The following is a 22,716-nucleotide window of genomic DNA, read 5'->3' on the forward strand; positions in this document are numbered from 1 at the left end:
GTGTGTTTGTAAATTAAATCTGGAATGCCAGAGTATGCTCTCGGCGTTCGTAAATTCAGAGCGTTGTCAGATTGTCCGTTCGTAAATGTAAAGCGTTTCGCCCTCGGAGCGTTCAGATCCCACACTGGCCGCTCTGGCCGAGGAGTAGGGTTGATCCGAGCATTTTGACCTCAACGGCAGTCAAGAACCCAAGCTAACTGGCTAACTTTGGCTAGCTACTTCCAGTGTCCATTGAGAACGCACAATGACTATACCACTTAGCTAATTCTCATGTATTAATAGCCAACTAACGTTAGGTAGCTAGCTAACATACTGGTTGGTACATACTGCTGTAATGATATGCTATGCGGTTCGTAAGGATAGCGTAGCTAAAACATTGTCAGCCAACATCAGACATAACGTGTAACGGAACTTATTTGAAAAGTCATTACATCGCATTACATCTTAAATAATGTGAAGAGGGGGTTTGTTCTCTGCCCACTTCATTTCATGGATAAAGAATCTTCCATTAAAGATAAACAAATGAACAATGAAAGTTAAATCAGGGTCCATATCAAAAAACATAATATCATAGTCTCTCAGATTAACATTAACAGTTTTCTCTTTAAGATAAAATCTTCTAACTCACTCCAAAATCTTCTGACAAAAGAACATAAGTATACAATATGGAATAAGAAAGACTTAAAACACAAAAACAAGTATTTATTTTTCCAAAACTGGTTTGACAACAACATTATTTGGATTAAACAATTATTGAACAATTATCAAGAATTCATGAGAACACCCAATGTTACATTCACTCCTGAGGAATGGGATCGTCATCAAATGATCCGCATAGTTCCTGTTGAATTTCTAAAGGTGATTGGCTATGCTTTGTGAGGGTGGATTTCACTGACGCATTCCGTTTGGAACAATAAATAGAGCGAACAAGGCTCCTTCCAGTTCACAAGTCTGAGAAGACGCATGAAGAAGTTCTTGCTTCAACAGTGATTGAACGGAACTCCTCTGCCTTCGTCCCGCATTTTGGATTGATAACATAACACTTACCTGAACTATAATAGCAAAATAGTCGAATAAACCCTATTTTTGTACCGTTACTTTAGATATTAAAGAAAATCTGCCAAAATGGAGTCTCAGATCCGCCAGAACTATCACCACGATTGCGAAGCTGCCATCAACCGGATGATCAACTTGGAGATGTTTGCCTCCTACACCTACACTTCAATGGTAAGGAGTCTACCAAGATGACCGTTTTGTTGAGCTACCTGTTATTATGCCTGGGCCTAAATTCCACTTTTCACCTGACTTTTCTGTAGCCAATCACCTCGACTCCGTTACGTACATATTTGAGTTTTACTTGGCAAGGCTATTAAGATCCTCCAGGTTGGTATAGCATTCAAGTGAAGCCGGGAATCTATCCTACCTTGGTCAGAGCGCGTAACAACTCCTTGACAGGTTAATTGTCAGGTTACCAAGTAGACTACAGACTAGACTGATTCATGCATATATCATCAAGCTTAGTTGCCACAACAAGAACATAACGCCCAGTCACGTTCGGCACTTTTTTTTTCTTCTAACCACACTTTTGTTTATCCACCCAGGCTTTCTATTTCTCCCGTGACGATGTGGCTCTGTCTGGCTTCGCGCATTTCTTCAAGGAGAACAGCGACGAGGAGCGAGAGCACGCCGACAAGCTACTCTCCTTCCAGAACAAGAGAGGTGGACGCATTTTACTCCAGGACATCAAGGTGAGCGCCTGAGCATCGAGGAACACATTTAGATTGTAGACTGATAGGAAATGTCTTGACTCCATGGAGTGTCCAGCGTTAAGTTGATATAGAGAACCTGTAGTCCTAAACATACTGCCTTTAACCACTGAACTGAAACGATGTGAGGGATGTAACTCTGTTCACTTTATCCTGACCTTAACGTCTGCTAGTAGTCCCTAACCCTCCTGTGTTCACTCTGGCCTGTGTAGAAGCCAGAACGTGATGAGTGGGGCAATGGGCTGGAGGCCATGCAGTGTGCTCTGCAGCTGGAGAAGAATGTGAACCAGGCCCTGCTGGACCTGCACAAGATTGCCTCTGGAAAGGTTGACCCCCATGTAAGTTATGGTGAAACCACACATCACATGTATGTATCACATAGAATACAGGTACTGTCTCAAGAGATGATCAGGTTGTTGTAGCTCTGATAACTAATGACAGGATTGGGTGACCTGTTTCTTAACACGCACACAATAGTCCACAGATGCACACTACACACACAATGCAGCTAATGCATAAGGGGTGGCAGGTCATCTAGTGGTTAGAGCTTTGGGCCAGTAACCAGAAGGTTGCTGGCTCGAATCCCTGAGCTGCCAAGGTAAAAATCTCTTCTGCCCCTGATTAACCCACCAAGGTAAAAATCTCTTCTGCCCCTGATTAACCCACTGTGCCACGTTAGGATGTCATTGTAAATAGGAATTTGTTATCTGACTTGTCTAGGTAAAAAATAAACTGCAGACACCTCATTATCTGCCCTTATGCCATTACCACCAGGCTCTTGTGTGTTACTCTATCTACAATAGTCTGTAGTCATTATCTTTTCTGACCTGTGTTATCCCTCTTTAGCTGTGTGACTTCCTGGAGACCCATTACCTGAATGAGCAGGTGGAGGCCATTAAGAAGCTGGGAGACCACATCACCAACCTCACCAAGATGGATGCTGTCAAAAACAAGATGGCAGAGTACCTGTTTGACAAGCACACCCTGGGAGGCCAGAGCTAAACCACTTCCATCCCCAGGCTACGGCCTCCAGCCTCAGACCAGGACTCCTGGCTTCTCTGATGGATCCTACTGGCTTTACATTTATAGGGGAGAGTGTTAAACTGGTGCAGTGCAACACAGCTGTAACATTGGTGTATCTGTTGACAACACTACTGTATTGGAGGCAAGGCTTCTTGTAAAACAATTAAAAATATCAGTTAAGTTTGTTGCTGTTTTCTAAGTGTTGACCTGTAGTAATGGATGTTGTATCAGTCTATTGAGGTTCTTTGCTCTTTTACTGAGCATCTTCATACCAGTGGTGAATACTGACAATTACCTGACTGAGGGTCATAACAATAGAAGTTTAACATGAGGTTTTATAAAGGATGTTACCTCTCACCACAGAGGGTGTCCTTTACCGTATCTTGTAATAGTGCCATATCAATTAAGGGCCCAGCTGTCAACTCTAGGTCCATAGGAGTGAAATGGGTAACTACAGTTGATATAGACCTTTAATCTGAGCATCACAAGTTTATTATTATACAGCCTAGAGGTCAATCAAACCCTTGCGTCCTGCTCGGTAATTCAGTTAGCAAGTTATGGTATATTTCTCTAGTGATGAATTTCGTCTCTTACTGACACAAAATACGTCTCTAATTCAGGTAATACCCAAAAGTTCCCCTGCAGCAAACTATGAACTGAATACTCAAAATAAATCTACAAGCCTCTTGTTCACCATAAGGGGCTTATTGGAGCTGTCATATGGTTGCAAAGCTACTGGTAATTTACTGAAGTCGTTCATTTTGGTAATTGACAGCCAAGCTTCACCTTAATACTTTTAACTGAAAATATTGCTAGACAATTTTAAGGTGTCCATATAGTAAATGAGTTTCTAGCGGGTAGACCATTTCGTTAAAGGGGAAAATGGCCTAATGAGAAGTGTCTAATCAGCAATGGCATTTTCAATAACTAAACTATTTCCTTTTCACAACTGCCGCCAACATTAACAACCTAGAAGTATTGACATGGTAAAATGGAGTACATTTAATTAAAAGATAATGGTGTTCACTGAGTTGATTTATATTTAGGGTAATGTTTTGCAGCTTTGTCATTCTATTTGAAAATATATTTTACATGTGAAATCCACACAGGGCCAGATATTTGTGATAATCTGACGTACCCAAGAAGGCTACTAGATGGCATCTGATTCATTTGCATTTTCCAACATTTGAATTTATGGATCCCTATTAGCTGCTGTCAAGGTATCAGTTACTGGGGCCTCCCGGGTGGCGCAGTGGTTAAGGGCGCTGTACTGGGTTCGCGCCCAGGCTCTGTCGTAACCGGCCGCGACCGGGAGGTCCGTGGGGCGACGCACAATTGGCCTAGCGTCGTCCGGTTTAGGGAGGGATTGGTCGGTAGGGATCTCTTTGTCTCATCGCGCACCAGCGACTCCTGTGGCGGGCCGGGCGCAGTGCGCGCTAGCCAAGGTTGCCAGGTGCACGGTGTAGCCTCCGACACATTGGTGCGGCTGGCTTCCGGGTTGGATGCGAGCTGTGTTAAGAAGCAGTACGGCTGGTTGGGTTGTGTATCGGAGGACGCATGACATTCAGCCTTCGTCTCTCCCGAGCCCATACGGGAGTTGTAGCAATGAGACAAGATAGTAGCTATTACAACAATTGGATACCACGAAATTGGGGAGAAAAAGGGGTAAAATATATATTTTTTAAATGTAGCAGTTACTCTTTATGGGGTCTAGCAAAATAAAGGCAGTTCTATACAATAACACTAACATTACATTAGATTTCACAACACATTAAGGGTTTGCCCTCAGGCCACTACTCTTCTACAACACAAAATGTATTGCATTTTTGAATTAATAATTGAGTAGCCCAGCATTCACATTCTATTCCATATTTTGAGCCATAGGCCTATCCAAGCCTTTACACATAATGTAGTTGGTCCAAAGTTGGCATCATCATCACTTTAATTGGATTGATAATGTATTTCTATCCCAGTTCACTTTCACTACAACAAAGTAATCAGCCTCTCTGTTTTCAGTTAGACTAACACAATACTTGTTTAATTTGATTAATTATAGAATCTTCACCTTATTAGAACATGATTTCCTTTACAACCATGTATGTATGTACGTATACATGTATACTTGTTATATTAATTGATAGTGCAATTAAAGTGTCATCAAGTCAGCAGCTTCTTGACATTGAGTGCCTCGACTCCTATTAAGTTAATTGAGTATCAGACATTTTGTGACATATTCTGGTCTAGTGGTAATGCTCCTGACTCTGGACCACACATGACCCTTGGTGGCATGGATTCAAACCCTGCCTACGCTTCATATCTGTATTACTCTAACTTTCTGTCCCCCCCTCTCATTCATAACTTGATATCTCAATAAAGAGAGAGAAAATACTAATATATATAAAGAAATTAGTAATCTCCAGACCATGTACTACCCAAACATGGTGAAGGGAACATAAATAGAATAATGGGTTTTGACATTGGTGGTGACTTTCTGAACTGTTATAGTTAGACCAACAGTTTAAAGTAATACAGAAATATATTGGTATTTGAGTTCTGATTGACTAAATTGACAACATTTTCTGGAAATTTGTTGTATTTTCCCTTCAATTCACCCGAAACAACCATTCACAGCTATTTTTAAAAAATGCCTTAGTAAGTTACACAGTATATGTAAGTTGCATAGTATAGTATATGTTCCTGCTGTTCTCTCCTTCTTCCCTTCTTCCTTTTCTTCAAATCTGGTATCAGCCGGTCTTCACCCATTCATCACCCCTCATGTCTGTTTCTGCAGTCACAAAACTCCGCCTCCTTCCACCATTGTCACTGTGATAACAGAACAGAACTACCTCGAGACAAACAATGGTGGATAAATGAAGATAGTTAACTCAGGCCGTTTACCACTGTCGGCTTTAGGAGGTGGCTCCTTAAGCAGACAACAATGCGATAGTGCGATGACTTCCTATGGGGGGGATGAAGGAGTGGGCTGTCTCGCTTCCTCTTCCATCTCTGCTTGAGACTCCAGAATGCTGAGTCACAATGACAAGGCAGAAATACAGCCAGGGCAGAGCCTGAGTCATTCCATACTGTAGTAGAACCAACAGGAGGTTATGACAGGAATAAGCAGGGGTGCTAATTTCACTGGGGACAGGGGGGACATGCAATTTTGTCCCCTCCCCAGTTTTATCATTGGAATGTGATACAAAACGAGGCAACGATGTGCTTTAGGACCATGCGGATGCCTCCGAGCAGTCGGGTAGGCTGTTTGCTGTGTTTATTCGACCAAAAATATACAGTGCCTTGCAAAAGTATTCGGCCCCCTTGAACTTTGCGACCTTTTGCCACATTTCAGGCTTCAAACATAAAGATATAAAACTGTATTTTTTTGTGTAGAATCAACAACAAGTGGGACACAATCATGAAGTGGAACGACATTTATTGGATATTTCAAACTTTTTTAACAAATCAAAAACTAAAAAATTGGGCGTGCACAATTATTCAGCCCCTTTACTTTCAGTGCAGCAAACTCTCTCCAGAAGTTCAGTGAGGATCTCTGAATGATCCAATGTTGACCTAAATGACTAATGATGATAAATACAATCCACCTGTGTGTAATCAAGCCTCCGTATAAATGCACCTGCACTGTGATAGTCTCAGAGGTCCGTTAAAAGCGCAGAGAGCATCATGAAGAACAAGGAACACATCAGGCAGGTCCGAGATACTGTTGTGAAGAAGTTTAAAGCCGGATTTGGATACAAAAAGATTTCCCAAGCTTTAAACATCCCAAGGAGCACTGTGCAAGCGATAATATTGAAATGGAAGGAGTATCAGACCACTGCAAATCTACCAAGACCTGGCCGTCCCTCTAAACTTTCAGCTCATACAAGGAGAAGACTGATCAGAGATGCAGCCAAGAGGCCCATGATCACTCTGGATGAACTGCAGAGATCTACAGCTGAGGTGGGAGACTCTGTCCATAGGACAACAATCAGTCGTATATTGCACAAATCTGGCCTTTATGGAAGAGTGGCAAGAAGAAAGCCATTTCTTAAAGATATCCATAAAAAGTGTTGTTTAAAGTTTGCCACAAGCCACCTGGGAGACACACCAAACATGTGGAAGAAGGTGCTCTGGTCAGATGAAACCAAAATTGAACTTTTTGGCAACAATGCAAAACGTTATGTTTGGCGTAAAAGCAACACAGCTGAACATACCATCCCCACTGTCAAACATGGCGGTGGCAGCGTCATGGTTTGGGCCTGCTTTTCTTCAGCAGGGACAGGGAAGATGGTTAAAATTGATGGGAAGATGGATGGAGCCAAATACAGGACCATTCTGGAAGAAAACCTGGAGTCTGCAAAAGACCTGAGACTGGGACGGAGATTTGTCTTCCAACAAGACAATGATCCAAAACATAAAGCAAAATCTACAATGGAATGGTTCAAAAATAAACATATCCAGGTGTTAGAATGGCCAAGTCAAAGTCCAGACCTGAATCCAATCGAGAATCTGTGGAAAGAACTGAAAACTGCTGTTCACAAATGCTCTCCATCCAACCTCACTGAGCTCGAGCTGTTTTGCAAGGAGGAATGGGAAAACATTTCAGTCTCTCGATGTGCAAAACTGATAGACATACCCCAAGCGACTTACAGCTGTAATCGCAGCAAAAGGTGACGCTACAAAGTATTAACTTAAGGGGGCTGAATAATTTTGCACGCCCAATTTTTCAGTTATTGATTTGTTAAAAAAGTTTGAAATATCCAATAAATGTCGTTCCACTTCATGATTGTGTCCCACTTGTTGTTGATTCTTCACAAAAAAATACAGTTTTATATCTTTATGTTTGAAGCCTGAAATGTGGCAAAAGGTCGCAAAGTTCAAGGGGGCCGAATACTTTCGCAAGGCACTGTATATAAATATATATGTCCCCGCCACATCTAAAACCAATATTGCGCCCCAGGTAAAATAAGTGGGAGGGAGCAATTGGGAGAGAGGGAAGGGGGAAAGAGTACAGACTAAAAACACTGTGTCACCCTTCAGAACTTAAATAGAAAGAGTTATGTAATGGTTAATCATTTACAGTATTACTTACGGTTTATAACTTTGTGCAGCTGGTCACATGATGGACCCTGTCATGACTTTAACAACTTAACACAGGTTCTCGGGGTTGAACATTACAGAAAAGAATTGCAATTCAAAAATGAAGACAATTCTATGTCAATTTCATTTTTAACGCTATGTTTGCCCTTCTGCTAAAATATGGTCACTTAGAACAATTTGGACTCAGGGGTAGACGTAACATAGTAAAAGTACATTCAGGATACTCCCATTAGTATGATATGTTTTGTATGGTATGTATTAATTTGTGGATGTCCATCATCCATTTCGTATTATATTTTACTAATTGCAATTTTTACAATATGTTACGATTTGCTAAACATATATCTTACGAAGTCCAATTTGTTGTGGCTAACGTTAGCTCGGTGGCTAGGTGCTAGCATTAGCTAGGTGGCTGAAATTATCTAGGCTAGGGGTTAAGGGCTAAGGTTAGGTCTAAGGTTAAGGTTAGGAGTTAGGTTAAAGGGCAACCTTTGTGATGCTAGACGTTCGCGTTATATGCTCACCCTAAATCATCCTTTAAGCATGACACATCATTTAGTCAACAGGCGATGTCCCTTTTCGCAAAAAAAAGGAATGCCAAGTATGTCACAGCCCTTTTTGTAACACCAGATTAAGCATAAATCTACTGTCACTCCCAACAGTCTGAAGAATCTTTGTCTCATTGTCTCCAAAACTTTGTTTGCGCTCATAATGAAAACATTACACTATAAACTGATGTTCAGTCTAAAACAGTTGATCAAAGTAACTGAAAGCAGGGCACATACTTCAAGGATTATCTATGTTGAAGACCCTTACCCACATTTGAAGCAGCTTCATAATTTTTCATCAAACACTGAACCTAGATAGTAGCTATGACAAACTGATAGATAGAGCCTGTTTTGGCTTACATTTTAGGAGAAAGAGGGTCCTGTCCTCAAACAATTGGAGTAGAGGCACTACCTTACATACTAGGCCAGGAAAGATCAGGGGCTGTAAAATCAGTGGCGGCTGGGGGGAGGAGCTTCCCCATCCATGTAATGTTATTCAATGTGATCTAAAAGGCTAAACTGATCCTAAATCGGCACTCTTACTTTGAGAGGCTTGATGCATACTGCCCCAGAAGACCTAAGTAGTGTCCGATTACCCATTCTAACATACTGTATACTACATACATACTGCATACTATTAGTTCATAGGGCTCCCGAGTGGCGCAGCAGTCTAAGTCACCGCATCCCAGTGCAAGCGGCATCACTTTAGAACCTGGTTTGAATCCAGGCTGTATCACATCTGGCTGTGATTGGCCCAGCGTCGTCCGGGTTTGGCTGGAGTAGGCCGAATTTGTTCTTAACTGACTTGCCTAGTTAAATAAAGGTTACATTTGAGTATACTGTAAAAGAACGGTAAACTTCTAGATGAGCTTACTAGCGCTTCGCCTGTCTACCGGAAGCTGATGGTGTTGCTATGCAACGTCTTGCTAGCTTGTTAGCATAACTAATTACTAGCTAGACATCATACGATTTCGGGTGTGTTTGTAAATTAAATCTGGAATGCCAGAGTATGCTCTCGGCGTTCGTAAATTCAGAGCGTTGTCAGATTGTCCGTTCGTAAATTTAAAGCGTTTCGCCCTCGGAGCGTTCAGATCCCACACTGGCCGCTCTGGCCGAGGAGTAGGGTTGATCCGAGCATTTTGACCTCACAACGGCAGTCAAGCACCCAAGCTATCTTGCTAACTTTGGCTAGCTTGCTAGCTACTTCCAGTGTCCATTGAGAACGCACAATGACTATACCACTTAGCTAATCCTGATGTATTAATAGCCAACTAACGTTAGGTAGCTAGCTAACATACTGGTCCATACTGCTGTAATGATATGCTATGCGGTTCGTAAGGATAGCGTAGCTAAAAAATTGTCAGCCAACATCAAACATAACGTGTAACGTAACTTATTTGAAAAGTCATTACACCTCTCAACATTTTCTTAACTCTTGTCATAATTAGTCAAAACAAGTAAATTTATCCACTCTCGTAATAAACAAAGTAACAATTTTTAAACAGATTAAGATGAGGTCGAGGCAAGTGCATTTACTCCACCCACAATCTGTCCGCGTGAGATAAGCCCGTTTTTGTGTAGAGGTATATAACAGTGTCAAATTACTAGCGGATTTTGATCATATAGAAGTTTCGTAATGTTTAAGCTTTAACAAATGTACTAATATTTTCGGATGCACGTGGCATTCCGGCAACTTTGAGAAAAATTACGTCTAGTTCTGCGTGTTGTTCGTGCCTTCCCTCTCATTGGCTAGAATGGTTCCACCTGATCTTGCCTGTCTCCAATTGTTGAGCACATGTATTTCCATTGTTAGATGGGTCACTCGGCTCTCTTGTCAATATAATACATATCTTTGCTTTAGGTTGATGTGAATGAGTGGGATCATCATTTATTTATATTTTTTATATATATTTTTATTTTTTTATTATGAACACAACAATACAAAATATATACAAAGAAGAGTACATAAACCTAACATATCAAGATTCCTTTTCAATTTGTTAAAATATTTTTATTTTATTTTTTTACTTCACCTTTATTTAACCAGGTAGGCCAGTTGAGAACAAGTTCTCATTTACAACTGCAACCTGGCCAAGATAAAGCAAAGCAGTGCGACACAAACAATAACACAGAGTTACACATGGAATAAACAAACGTACAGTCAATAACACAATTAAAAAAAAATCTATATACAGTTTGTGCAAATGAGGCAAGATTAGGGAGGTAGGGCAATAAATTGGCCGTAGTGGCGAAGTGATTACAATTTAGCAATTATACACTGGAGTGATAGATGTGCAGAAGATGAATCTGCAAGTAGAGATACTGGGGTGCAAAGGAGCAAAAAAATAAGTAACAATATGGGGATGAGGTAGTTGGATGGGCTACTTACAGATGGGCTTTGATTTGATTTTGATTTTGATTTGGCTATACAGGTGCAATGATATGTGACCTGCTCTGACAGCTGATGTTTAAAGTTAGTGAGGGAGATATGAGTCTCTTTATGGTGAATATTGCTTTTTTGTTTTTACATTTACTGATAATTTCAAAATAATATTTAAATTCTATCTTAAATAATGTGAAGAGGGGTTTGTTCTCTGCCCACTTCATTTCATGGATAAAGAATCTTCCATTAAAGATAAACAAATGAACAATGAAAGTTAAATCAGGGTCCATATCAAAAAGACTGGTTTGACAACAACATTATTTGGATTAAACAATTATTGAACAATGATGGCCAACTATACGGTTATCAAGAATTCATGAGAACACACAATGTTACATTCACTCCTGAGGAATGGGATCGTCATCAAATGATCCGCATAGTTCCTGTTGAATTTCTAAAGGTGATTGGCTACGCTTTGTGAGGGTGGATTTCACTGACGCATTCCGTTTGGAACAATAAATAGAGCGAACAAGGCTCCTTCCAGTTCACAAGTCTGAGAAGACGCATGAAGAAGTTCTTGCTTCAACAGTGATTGAACGGAACTCCTCTGCCTTCGTCCCGCATTATAGAACATTTTGGATTGATAACATAACACTTACCTGAACTATAATAGTAAAATAGTCGAATAAACCCTATTTTTGTACCGTTACTTTAGATATTAAAGAAAATCTGCCAAAATGGAGTCTCAGATCCGCCAGAACTATCACCACGATTGCGAAGCTGCCATCAACCGGATGATCAACTTGGAGATGTTTGCCTCCTACACCTACACTTCAATGGTAAGGAGTCTACCAAGATGACCGTTTTGTTGAGCTACCTGTTATTATGCCTGGGCCTAAATTCCACTTTTCACCTGACTTTTCTGTAGCCAATCACCTCGACTCCGTTAAGTACATATTTGAGTTTTACTTGGCAAGGCTGTTAAGATCCTCCAGGTTGGTATAGCATTCAAGTGAATCCGGGAATCTATCCTACCTTGGTCAGAGCGCGTAACAACTCCTTGACAGGTTAATTGTCAGGTTACCAAGTAGACTACAGACTAGACTGATTCATGCATATATCATCAAGCTTAGTTGCCACAACAAGAACATAACGCCCAGTCACGTTCGGCACTTTTTTTTTCTTCTAACCACACTTTTGTTTGTCCACCCAGGCTTTCTATTTCTCCCGTGACGATGTGGCTCTGTCTGGCTTCGCGCATTTCTTCAAGGAGAACAGCGACGAGGAGCGAGAGCACGCCGACAAGCTACTCTCCTTCCAGAACAAGAGAGGTGGACGCATTTTACTCCAGGACATCAAGGTGAGCGCCTGAGCATCGAGGAACACATTTAGATTGTAGACTGATAGGAAATGTCTTGACTCCATGGAGTGTCCAGCGTTAAGTTGATATAGAGAACCTGTAGTCCTAAACATACTGCCTTTAACCACTGAACTGAAACGATGTGAGGGATGTAACTCTGTTCACTTTATCCTGACCTTAACGTCTGCTAGTAGTCCCTAACCCTCCTGTGTTCACTCTGGCCTGTGTAGAAGCCAGAACGTGATGAGTGGGGCAATGGGCTGGAGGCCATGCAGTGTGCTCTGCAGCTGGAGAAGAATGTGAACCAGGCCCTGCTGGACCTGCACAAGATTGCCTCTGGAAAGGTTGACCCCCATGTAAGTTATGGTGAAACCACACATCACATGTATGTATCACATAGAATACAGGTACTGTCTCAAGAGATGATCAGGTTGTTGTAGCTCTGATAACTAATGACAGGATTGGGTGACCTGTTTCTTAACACGCACACAATAGTCCACAGATGCACACTACACACACAATGCAGCTAATGCATAAGGGGTGGCAGGTCATCTAGTGGTTAGAGCTTTGGGCCAGTAACCAGAAGGTTGCTGGCTCGAATCCCTGAGCTGCCAAGGTAAAAATCTCTTCTGCCCCTGATTAACCCACCAAGGTAAAAATCTCTTCTGCCCCTGATTAACCCACTGTGCCACGTTAGGATGTCATTGTAAATAGGAATTTGTTATCTGACTTGTCTAGGTAAAAAATAAACTGCAGACACCTCATTATCTGCCCTTATGCCATTACCACCAGGCTCTTGTGTGTTACTCTATCTACAATAGTCTGTAGTCATTATCTTTTCTGACCTGTGTTATCCCTCTTTAGCTGTGTGACTTCCTGGAGACCCATTACCTGAATGAGCAGGTGGAGGCCATTAAGAAGCTGGGAGACCACATCACCAACCTCACCAAGATGGATGCTGTCAAAAACAAGATGGCAGAGTACCTGTTTGACAAGCACACCCTGGGAGGCCAGAGCTAAACCACTTCCATCCCCAGGCTACGGCCTCCAGCCTCAGACCAGGACTCCTGGCTTCTCTGATGGATCCTACTGGCTTTACATTTATAGGGGAGAGTGTTAAACTGGTGCAGTGCAACACAGCTGTAACATTGGTGTATCTGTTGACAACACTACTGTATTGGAGGCAAGGCTTCTTGTAAAACAATTAAAAATATCAGTTAAGTTTGTTGCTGTTTTCTAAGTGTTGACCTGTAGTAATGGATGTTGTATCAGTCTATTGAGGTTCTTTGCTCTTTTACTGAGCATCCTCATACCAGTGGTGAATACTGACAATTACCTGACTGAGGGTCATAACAATAGAAGTTTAACATGAGGTTTTATAAAGGATGTTACCTCTCACCACAGAGGGTGTCCTTTACCGTATCTTGTAATAGTGCCATATCAATTAAGGGCCCAGCTGTCAACTCTAGGTCCATAGGAGTGAAATGGGTAACTACAGTTGATATAGACCTTTAATCTGAGCATCACAAGTTTATTATTATACAGCCTAGAGGTCAATCAAACCCTTGCGTCCTGCTCGGTAATTCAGTTAGCAAGTTATGGTATATTTCTCTAGTGATGAATTTCGTCTCTTACTGACACAAAATACGTCTCTAATTCAGGTAATACCCAAAAGTTCCCCTGCAGCAAACTATGAACTGAATACTCAAAATAAATCTACAAGCCTCTTGTTCACCATAAGGGGCTTATTGGAGCTGTCATATGGTTGCAAAGCTACTGGTAATTTACTGAAGTCATTCATTTTGGTAATTGACAGCCAAGCTTCACCTTAATACTTTTAACTGAAAATATTGCTAGACAATTTTAAGGTGTCCATATAGTAAATGAGTTTCTAGCGGGTAGACCATTTCGTTAAAGGGGAAAATGGCCTAATGAGAAGTGTCTAATCAGCAATGGCATTTTCAATAACTAAACTATTTCCTTTTCACAACTGCCGCCAACATTAACAACCTAGAAGTATTGACATGGTAAAATGGAGTACATTTAATTAAAAGATAATGGTGTTCACTGAGTTGATTTATATTTAGGGTAATGTTTTGCAGCTTTGTCATTCTATTTGAAAATATATTTTACATGTGAAATCCACACAGGGCCAGATATTTGTGATAATCTGACGTACCCAAGAAGGCTACTAGATGGCATCTGATTCATTTGCATTTTCCAACATTTGAATTTATGGATCCCTATTAGCTGCTGTCAAGGTATCAGTTACTGGGTGGCGCAGTGGTTAAGGGCGCTGTACTGGGTTCGCGCCCAGGCTCTGTCGTAACCGGCCGCGACCGGGAGGTCCGTGGGGCGACGCACAATTGGCCTAGCGTCGTCCGGTTTAGGGAGGGATTGGTCGGTAGGGATCTCCTTGTCTCATCGCGCACCAGCGACTCCTGTGGCGGGCCGGGCGCAGTGCGCGCTAGCCAAGGTTGCCAGGTGCACGGTATAGCCTCCGACACATTGGTGCGGCTGGCTTCCGGGTTGGTTGGGTTGTGTATCGGAGGACGCATGACATTCAGCCTTCGTCTCTCCCGAGCCCATACGGGAGTTGTAGCAATGAGACAAGATAGTAGCTATTACAACAATTGGATACCACGAAATTGGGGAGAAAAAGGGGTAAAATAAAATTTTAAAAAATGTAGCAGTTACTCTTTATGGGGTCTAGCAAAATAAAGGCAGTTCTATACAATAACACTAACATTACATTAGATTTCACAACACATTAAGGGTTTGCCCTCAGGCCACTACTCTTCTACAACACAAAATGTATTGCATTTTTGAATTAATAATTGAGTAGCCCAGCATTCACATTCTATTCCATATTTTGAGCCATAGGCCTATCCAAGCCTTTACACATAATGTAGTTGGTCCAAAGTTGGCATCATCATCACTTTAATTGGATTGATAATGTATTTCTATCCCAGTTCACTTTCACTACAACAAAGTAATCAGCCTCTCTGTTTTCAGTTAGACTAACACAATACTTGTTTAATTTGATTCATTATAGAATCTTCACCTTATTAGAACATGATTTCCTTTACAACCATGTATGTATGTACGTATACATGTATACTTGTTAATTAATTGATAGTGCAATTAAAGTGTCATCAAGTCAGCAGCTTCTTGACATTGAGTGCCTCGACTCCTATTAAGTTAATTGAGTATCAGACATTTTGTGACATATTCTGGTCTAGTGGTAATGCTCCTGACTCTGGACCACACATGACCCTTGGTGGCATGGATTCAAACCCTGCCTACGCTTCATATCTGTATTCCTCTAACTTTCTGTCCCCCTCTCTCATTCATAACTTGATATCTCAATAAAGAGAGAGAAAATACTAATATATATAAAGAAATTAGTAATCTCCAGACCATGTACAACCCAAACATGGTGAAGGGAACATAAATAGAATAATGGGTTTTGACATTGGTGGTGACTTTCTGAACTGTTATAGTTAGACCAACAGTTTAAAGTAATACAGAAATATATGGCTATTTGAGTTCTAATTGACTAAATTGACAACATTTTCTGGAAATTTGTTGTATTTTCCCTTCAATTCACCAGAAACAACCATTCACGGCTATTTGTTTAAAAATGCCTTAGTAAGTTACACAGTATATGTAAGTTGCATAGTATAGTATATGTTCCTGCTGTTCTCTCCTTCTTCCCTTCTTCCTTTTCTTCAAATCTGGTATCAGCCGGTCTTCACCCATTCATCACCCCTCATGTCTGTTTCTGCAGTCACAAAACTCCGCCTTCTTCCACCATTGTCACTGTGATAACAGAACAGAACTACCTCAAGACCAATGATGGTTGATAAATGAAGATAGTTAAACTCAGGTCGTTTACCACTGTCTGCTTTAGGAAGGGGCTCCTTAAGCAGACAACAATGCGATAGTGGTCTGCTTAGTTAATTAACTTTCATTGGGGGAAAAGAAGGAGTGGGCTGTCTTGCTTCCTCTTCCATCTCTGCTTGAGACTCCAGAATGCTGAGTCACAATGACAAGGCAGAAATACATTCAGGGCAGAGCCTGAGTCAGTCCATACTGTAGTAGAACCAACAGGAGTTTATGACAGGAATAAGAAGTGGCACAAATGTCCCTGGGGACAGGGGGGACATGCATTTTTGTCCCTTCCCCAGTTTTATCATTGGAATGTGATACAAAACGAGGCAACGGTGTGCTTTTGGACCATGCGGATCTCTCCGAGCTGTCGGGAAGGCTGTTCAACCCATCCAAAATATAAATATATATATGTCCCCCCCACAACTAAAACCAATGTTGCGCCCCTGGTAAAAAATAGTGGGAGGGAGCAATAGGGAGTGAGGATGAGGGGGAAAGATTACAGACTAAAAACACTGTGTCACCCTTCAGAACTTCAATAGAAATAGTTATGTAATGGTTAATCATTTACAGTATTACTTACGGTTTATAACTTTGTGCGGCTGGTCACATGATGGACCCGGTCATGACTTTAACAACTTAACACAGGTTCTCGGGGTTGAACATTACAGAAGAGATTTGCATAGAGAAATTAAGACAATTATTTGACTATTTCAATTTTAATCCTGTTTGCTCTTCTGCTAAAATATGGTCACTTAGAACAAACTGGAAGAGTAGACGTAACATAGTAAAAGTATATTCGGGAATACTCCAATTAGTATGATATATTTTGTATGGTATGTATTAATTTGTGGATGTCCATCATCAAATTGGTATTATAATAAACTAATGGTAATTCATACAATATGTTACGAATTGCAATTTTTATAATATGTTACGATTTGCTAAACATATGATATGTTACGAATTCCAATTTGTTGTGGCTAACTTTAGCTCGGTGGCTAGGTGCTAACGTTACCTAGGTGGCTAAAATTAGTTAGGCTAGGGGTTAAGGGTTAAGGTTACTTTAGGGCTAAGATAAGGTTAGGAGTTACGTTAAAGGGTTAGGGTTAGCTAACATGCTAAGTAGTTGCAAAGTAGCTAAAAAGTAGTAAATAGTTGCAAAGTTGATAATTAGCAAAAAAGCTGAAGTTGTCCGTGATGAGTTACAAGCAACTTTTGGGATGCTAGACGTTTGCGTTATATGCTCACCCAAACTTATACTTTAGGCATGACACATAATTTAGTCAAAAACTGATGTCCCTTTTCGCAAAAAAAAGAAGGAATGTCAAGTATGTCACAGCCCTTGTTGTAACACCGGTTTAAGCATGAGTCTACTGCCACTTCCAACAGTCTGAAGAGGCTTCGTCTCATTGTCTCCAAAACTTTGTTTCCACTCGTAATGAAAGCATTACGCTATAAAGTGAGGTTCAGCCTAGAACAGTTGATCAAAGTAACAGAAAGCAGGGCACATACTTCAAGGATTATCTATGTTGAAGACCCTTACCCACATTTGAAGCAGCTTCATAATTTTTCAACAAACAATGAACCTAGATAGTAGCTATGACAAACTGATAGATAGAGTCTGTTTTGGCTTACATTTGAGGAAAAAGGGGGCCCTGTTCTAAAACAATTGGAGTAGAGGCAATACCTTACATACTAGGCCAGGAAAGACCAGGGTCTGTATAAATCAGTGGAAGCTGGGGGGAGGAGCTTCCCCATCCATGTAATGTTATTCAATGTGATCTAAAAGGCAAAACTGTTCCTAAACCGGCATTCTTGCTCTGAGAGGCTTGATGCAAACTGCCCCAGAAGACCTCAGCTGTGTTCGAATACCCATACTAACATGCTGTATACTACATACTTAAGGAGCACATACTGCATACTATATACTATTAGTTCACAGGGCTCCCGAATGGCGCAGCGGTCTAAGGCACTGCATCTCAGTGCAAGCGGCGTCACTATAGTACTGCTGTAATTGAGGTATGATTGGGCCCAGTGTCGTCCGGGTTTGGCTGGAGTAGGCCGTCATTGAAAATAAGAATTTGTTCTTAAATTACTTGCCTAGTTAAATAAAGGTTACATTTTAATATACTGTAAAAGAACTGTAAACTTTTAGTTGAGCGTACTAGCGCTTCGACTGTCTACCGGAAGCTGATGCTGTTGCTATGCAACCTCTTGTTAGCTTGTTAGCATAACTAATTACTAGCTAGACATCATATGATTTCGGATGTGTCTGTAAATTTAATCTGGAGTGTCAGAGTGCCAGAGTACGCTCTGGGACTTCTTAAATTCAGAGCGTTGTCAGATTGTCCGTTCGCAAATCGAAAGCTTTTTGCTCTCTGGACGAGGAGTTGGGTTGACTCGAGCGTTCTGACCTCACAACGGCATTCAAGCACCCAAGCTAACTGGTTGACTTTGGCTAGCTTGCTAGTTATTTCCAGACACAAATGAGAGAACACCTCACTCTGACCATTTTACTCGCCCTGGCAGAGCTGGTTAGGCTGTTTTCATGTTATCCAGAGCATTGTTGACTGTAACTGTGGTGCTGGCAACAATTGAATTACTCTTTTAATTGAATTACCCTCAGATGAGAGTGCTCTGAAATCGAAGTAGAGAGCCAGAGTGAATTAACAATGTCCATTGAGAACGCACAATAACTATACCACTTAGCTAAGCCTGATGTCTTAATAGCCAACTAAATGTATGTTAGGTATTTAGCTAACATAAAGGTACATACTACTGCAATGATATGCTATGCGGTTCATAAGGATAGCGTAGCTAAAGAATTGTAATGCAACTTATTTGAAAATTCATTACATCGCTGAACATTTTCTTAACATTTGTCATAATTAGTTAAAGCAATGAAATTGTATCTGCTCTCATCTGACTTCGGCTGCATATTTTCCGCCCTTTTCTTAAAATCTGAAAACTTGTGTTGCCATGCCCGTTTTCTGAAGAATTGCATTATGGGCCCTGAAAGCACGGAAATAATGTCCACTGCTTATATACTTCGTATTTTGGCTAATTTAGTATGACATCTGGGAACTTTTGGCGTGCTAACTATATATATACTAGGACCAATAACCATACTACATACTCCACTTACATCACAAGTAGTATGGTTAGTGCGGTTAGTATGAGTATTCGAACACAGATCTAGTTCTTATGAATACCAATGACGTTTCAACTACATGGCTGTATTGAGCAATAACCCGGCACCCTGAAAGCACCATGTCAACAGTTGTGGAAGATCAGGTCATTTGAACTGAAGTTGTTAGGAAGGTTACTTTATTACTGTAGTCTTTGATTTTCATTATCTGTAAAAAAGTTTTCCACTTCACAGTTTTAGCTTAATAACATATGTGTGGTTAGATGTATGTAGCTACTGATTTTGTGTAGTTATTTCTAGGCTAATGTAATCAACTGACATACCATTTGTCAACCTCAATATGTAATTTGAAACCGAAAGGTGTATCTTCAAATACCATTTCTATAAAAGCCAGCCTTTCTTTCTCTGTCCACTACTGTATTCCCATACCTCATACTGAAAATTGAGCTGATATTTAAAAAAGTGTGATAAACCAGTTCTTCTTTTGGCTGCATTCTGGAAAAGGTAAACAATTAAGCTACATATGTTATTGAAACATGTGCTCTTAGAGAATGAAACAGAAGTTTACAGAACTGCATCTCAAAGTTCAATTCCTTTTATATCCTAAATCAAACGTAGACGTGGACTATTTCTAAATTAGTCTAATATTAGAATGAGTGTTCAAATTCTTTCTATTTTCTTCTAAGGATTTAACACACACACATTTTTCAACAATAACTTCTGTAGTTAGACCTGCACTGTAGCATTGCTTAAGCTTTTAGCTGATACTACTGCTTTAGTTGTTTCCAATAGAATGTTACTTTGTAATAAACAAAGTTGAAAAAAAAATAACAGTCCGAGATGAAGAGGTCAAGGCGAGAGCATTTACTCTGCCCAAAATCTTTCCGCGTGAGATAAGCCCGTTTTCTTTCAAATTACTTGAGGATTATGATCGAATAGAAGTTTCGTAATATTTAAGCTTTTACAAATGTACTGATATATGTGGATGCATGTGGTATTCCGGAAACTTTGAGAAAAATGAAGTATATTTGTGCGTGGTGTTCACACACGTACCTGCCCTCTCATTGGCTGGAATGGTCCCACCTGATCTACCTGTCTTCATTCGTTGAACACATGTATTTCCTTTGATAGAGTGGTCACTCGGCTCTCTTGTCAATATAATAAATCATCTTTGCTTTAGGTCATGTGTATGAGTGGGCTTGTCTTTAAATGACCCGCCTAGTTCCTTTTGAAATTCTAAAGGTGATTGGCTACGCTTAGTGAGGGCTGATTTCACTGACGCATTCCGTTTGGAACAATAAATAGAGCGAACAAGGTTCCTTACAGTTCACAAGTCTGAGAAGACGCATGAAGAAGTTCTTGCTTCAACAGTGATTGAACGGAACTCCTCTGCCTTCGTCCCGCATTATAGAACATTAAGGGTTAATGACATAGCACTTACTTGAACTATAATAGCAAAATAGTTTAAGAAACTCTATTTTTGTACTTTTTATTTTGATATAAAAGAATCTGCCAAGATGGAGTCTCAGATCCGCCAGAACTATCACCACGATTGCGAAGCTGCCATCAACCGGATGATCAACTTTGAGATGTTTGCCTCCTACACCTACACTTCAATGGTAAGGAGTTTACCAAGATGACCGTGTTGTTGATCTACCTGTGTATTATGCCTGGTCCTAAATGGCTTTTTTCCACTTGATTTGTCTGTTGTCCTAGACAATTAATAGCCAAGAATCGCAACTCCGTGAAGTACATTTGAGTTTTACTTGGCAAGGCTATTAAGACCCTCCAGTTAGATATAGCATACAAATGTAGTTGGGAATCTATCCTACCTCTGTCAGAGCGCGTAACAACTCATTGACAGGTTAAATGTCAGGTTACCAAGTAGACAATGGACTAGACTGATTCATCCCTATCATTAAGCTTAGTTGCCACATCAAGAACAGAATGCCGTCATGTTTTTTTTTCTTCTAACTACAATGTTTTGTTTATCCACCCAGGCTTTCTATTTCTCCCGTGACGATGTGGCTCTGCGTGGCTTCGCGCATTTCTTCAAGGAGAACAGCGACGAGGAGCGGGAGCACGCCGAGAAGCTTCTCTCCTTCCAGAACAAGAGAGGTGGACGCATTTTACTCCAGGACATCAAGGTGAGCGCCTGAGCATCACACACATTTAGATTGTAGACTGATAGAGAATATTTTTCCTCCATGGAGGAAAGTGTCTACGGAGTTTAGTTGCTCGAGAGAACCTGGAGTAGTCCTAAACATACTGCCTCTAACCACTGAACTGAAACTGTGAGAGGGGTGTAACACTGTTCACTTTATCTTAACCTTAACATCTGCTAGTAGTCATTAACACTTCTGTGTTCACTCTGTCCTGTATAGAAGCCAGAACGTGATGAGTGGGGCAATGGGCTGGAGGCCATGCAGTGTGCTCTGCAGCTGGAGAAGAATGTGAACCAGGCCCTGCTGGACCTGCACAAGATTGCCTCTGGAAAGGTTGACCCCCATGTAAGTTATGGTGAACCCACACATCACATGTATGTATCACATGTATGTATCACATAGAATACAGGTACTGTCCCAGGAGATGATCAAAGGTCAGCTCTGTGATTCAATCCAGCAACAAGGTAAAAATGTGTTCTGCCCCAGAACAAGGCAGTTAACCTATTGTTCCACATTAGGATGCCATTGTAAATAAGTGTTTGATAACGGATTTGTCTCGTTAAAAAATAGACACCTCATTATCTACACTTATGCCATTACCACCAGGCTCTTGTGTGTTACTGTTACAATAGTCTGTAGTCATTCTCTTGTCTGACCTGTGTTTTCCCTCTTTAGCTGTGTGACTTTCTGGAGACCCATTACCTGAATGAGCAGGTGGAGGCCATTAAGAAGCTGGGAGACCACATCACCAACCTCACCAAGATGGATGCTGTCAAAAACAAAATGGCAGAGTACCTGTTTGACAAGCACACCCTGGGAGGCCAGAGCTAAACCACTTCCATCCCCAGGCTACGGCCTCCAGCCTCAGACCAGGACTCCTGGCTTCTCTGATGGATCCTACTGGCTTTGCTTTTATAGGGATGGGAGAGTGTGAAACTGGTGAATTGCAACACTTCTGTGACATTGAGCTTTCTGTTGACAACACTACTGTATTTGAGGCAAGGCTTCTTGTAAAACAATAAAAAAAATACCACTGAAGTTAGTTGCTGTTTTCCAAGTGTTGACCTGTAGTAATGGATGTTGTATCAGTCTATTCAGGTGCTTTGCTCTTTTACTGAGCATCTTCATACCAGTGATAAATACTGACAATTGTAGACCTACTAGTGGCTGAGGGTCATAACAATAGAAGTTTAACCTGAGTTTTATAAAGGATGTTACCTCTCACCAGAGGTTGTCCTTTACCGTACCTTGTAATAGTGCCATGTCAATTAAGGACCCAGCTGTCAACTCCAGTGCCGTAGGAGTGCAATTGTTACCTACAAATTATGCAGA

The 22,716-nt window shown here is 40.9% G+C and overlaps 3 protein-coding genes and 1 long non-coding RNA gene across 4 annotated transcripts; 3 read left to right on the forward strand and 1 right to left on the reverse strand.

Moving 5' to 3' along the window:
• Positions 1 to 886: 886 nt before the first annotated feature.
• On the forward strand, positions 887 to 2,972 carry LOC118936428 (ferritin, middle subunit-like). Its single transcript, XM_021624432.2, has 4 exons — positions 887 to 1,227; positions 1,602 to 1,748; positions 1,979 to 2,104; positions 2,613 to 2,972. Exons 1-4 carry the CDS (start codon positions 1,126 to 1,128, stop codon positions 2,766 to 2,768), a joined length of 531 nt encoding a protein of 176 aa, XP_021480107.2. The 5' UTR covers positions 887 to 1,125; the 3' UTR covers positions 2,769 to 2,972.
• An 8,347-nt stretch (positions 2,973 to 11,319) lies between these two features.
• On the forward strand, positions 11,320 to 13,401 carry LOC110537947 (ferritin, middle subunit-like). The gene is made up of 4 exons (XM_021624426.2): positions 11,320 to 11,656; positions 12,031 to 12,177; positions 12,408 to 12,533; positions 13,042 to 13,401. The coding sequence occupies exons 1-4, from the start codon at positions 11,555 to 11,557 to the stop codon at positions 13,195 to 13,197; spliced, it is 531 nt and encodes a 176-aa protein (XP_021480101.2). The 5' UTR covers positions 11,320 to 11,554; the 3' UTR covers positions 13,198 to 13,401.
• Positions 13,402 to 14,859: 1,458 nt separating this feature from the next.
• LOC118937704 lies at positions 14,860 to 20,384 on the reverse strand. Its single transcript, XR_005035069.1, has 2 exons — positions 20,273 to 20,384; positions 14,860 to 15,999 (listed from the first exon to the last, which is right to left on the reverse strand). It is a non-coding gene; the product is annotated as an uncharacterized LOC118937704 (long non-coding RNA).
• Positions 20,385 to 20,570: 186 nt separating this feature from the next.
• On the forward strand, positions 20,571 to 22,425 carry LOC100136293 (ferritin H-1). Its single transcript, NM_001124547.1, is given in 4 exon segments — positions 20,571 to 20,838; positions 21,220 to 21,366; positions 21,604 to 21,729; positions 22,060 to 22,425. Coding segments are annotated over 4 exon segments (531 nt in total). The 5' UTR covers positions 20,571 to 20,736; the 3' UTR covers positions 22,216 to 22,425.
• Positions 22,426 to 22,716: the final 291 nt, after the last annotated feature.

Source organism: Oncorhynchus mykiss, chromosome 12 (genome assembly GCF_013265735.2).
Source record: "Oncorhynchus mykiss isolate Arlee chromosome 12, USDA_OmykA_1.1, whole genome shotgun sequence".
Classification (NCBI taxonomy): Eukaryota; Metazoa; Chordata; class Actinopteri; order Salmoniformes; family Salmonidae; genus Oncorhynchus; species Oncorhynchus mykiss.

Bases quoted from the DNA above. Each gene is read 5' to 3' on its own strand.
- LOC110537947 (XM_021624426.2), top strand. From the start codon at position 11,555: ATGGAGTCTCAGATCCGCCAGAACTATCACCACGATTGCGAAGCTGCC. The intron at 11,657-12,030 runs GTAAGGAGTCTA...TTGTCCACCCAG, and splicing joins CCTACACCTACACTTCAATG to GCTTTCTATTTCTCCCGTGA. The intron at 12,534-13,041 runs GTAAGTTATGGT...ATCCCTCTTTAG, and splicing joins CTGGAAAGGTTGACCCCCAT to CTGTGTGACTTCCTGGAGAC.
- LOC118936428 (XM_021624432.2), top strand. From the start codon at position 1,126: ATGGAGTCTCAGATCCGCCAGAACTATCACCACGATTGCGAAGCTGCC. The intron at 1,749-1,978 runs GTGAGCGCCTGA...TGGCCTGTGTAG, and splicing joins TTTTACTCCAGGACATCAAG to AAGCCAGAACGTGATGAGTG. The intron at 2,105-2,612 runs GTAAGTTATGGT...ATCCCTCTTTAG, and splicing joins CTGGAAAGGTTGACCCCCAT to CTGTGTGACTTCCTGGAGAC.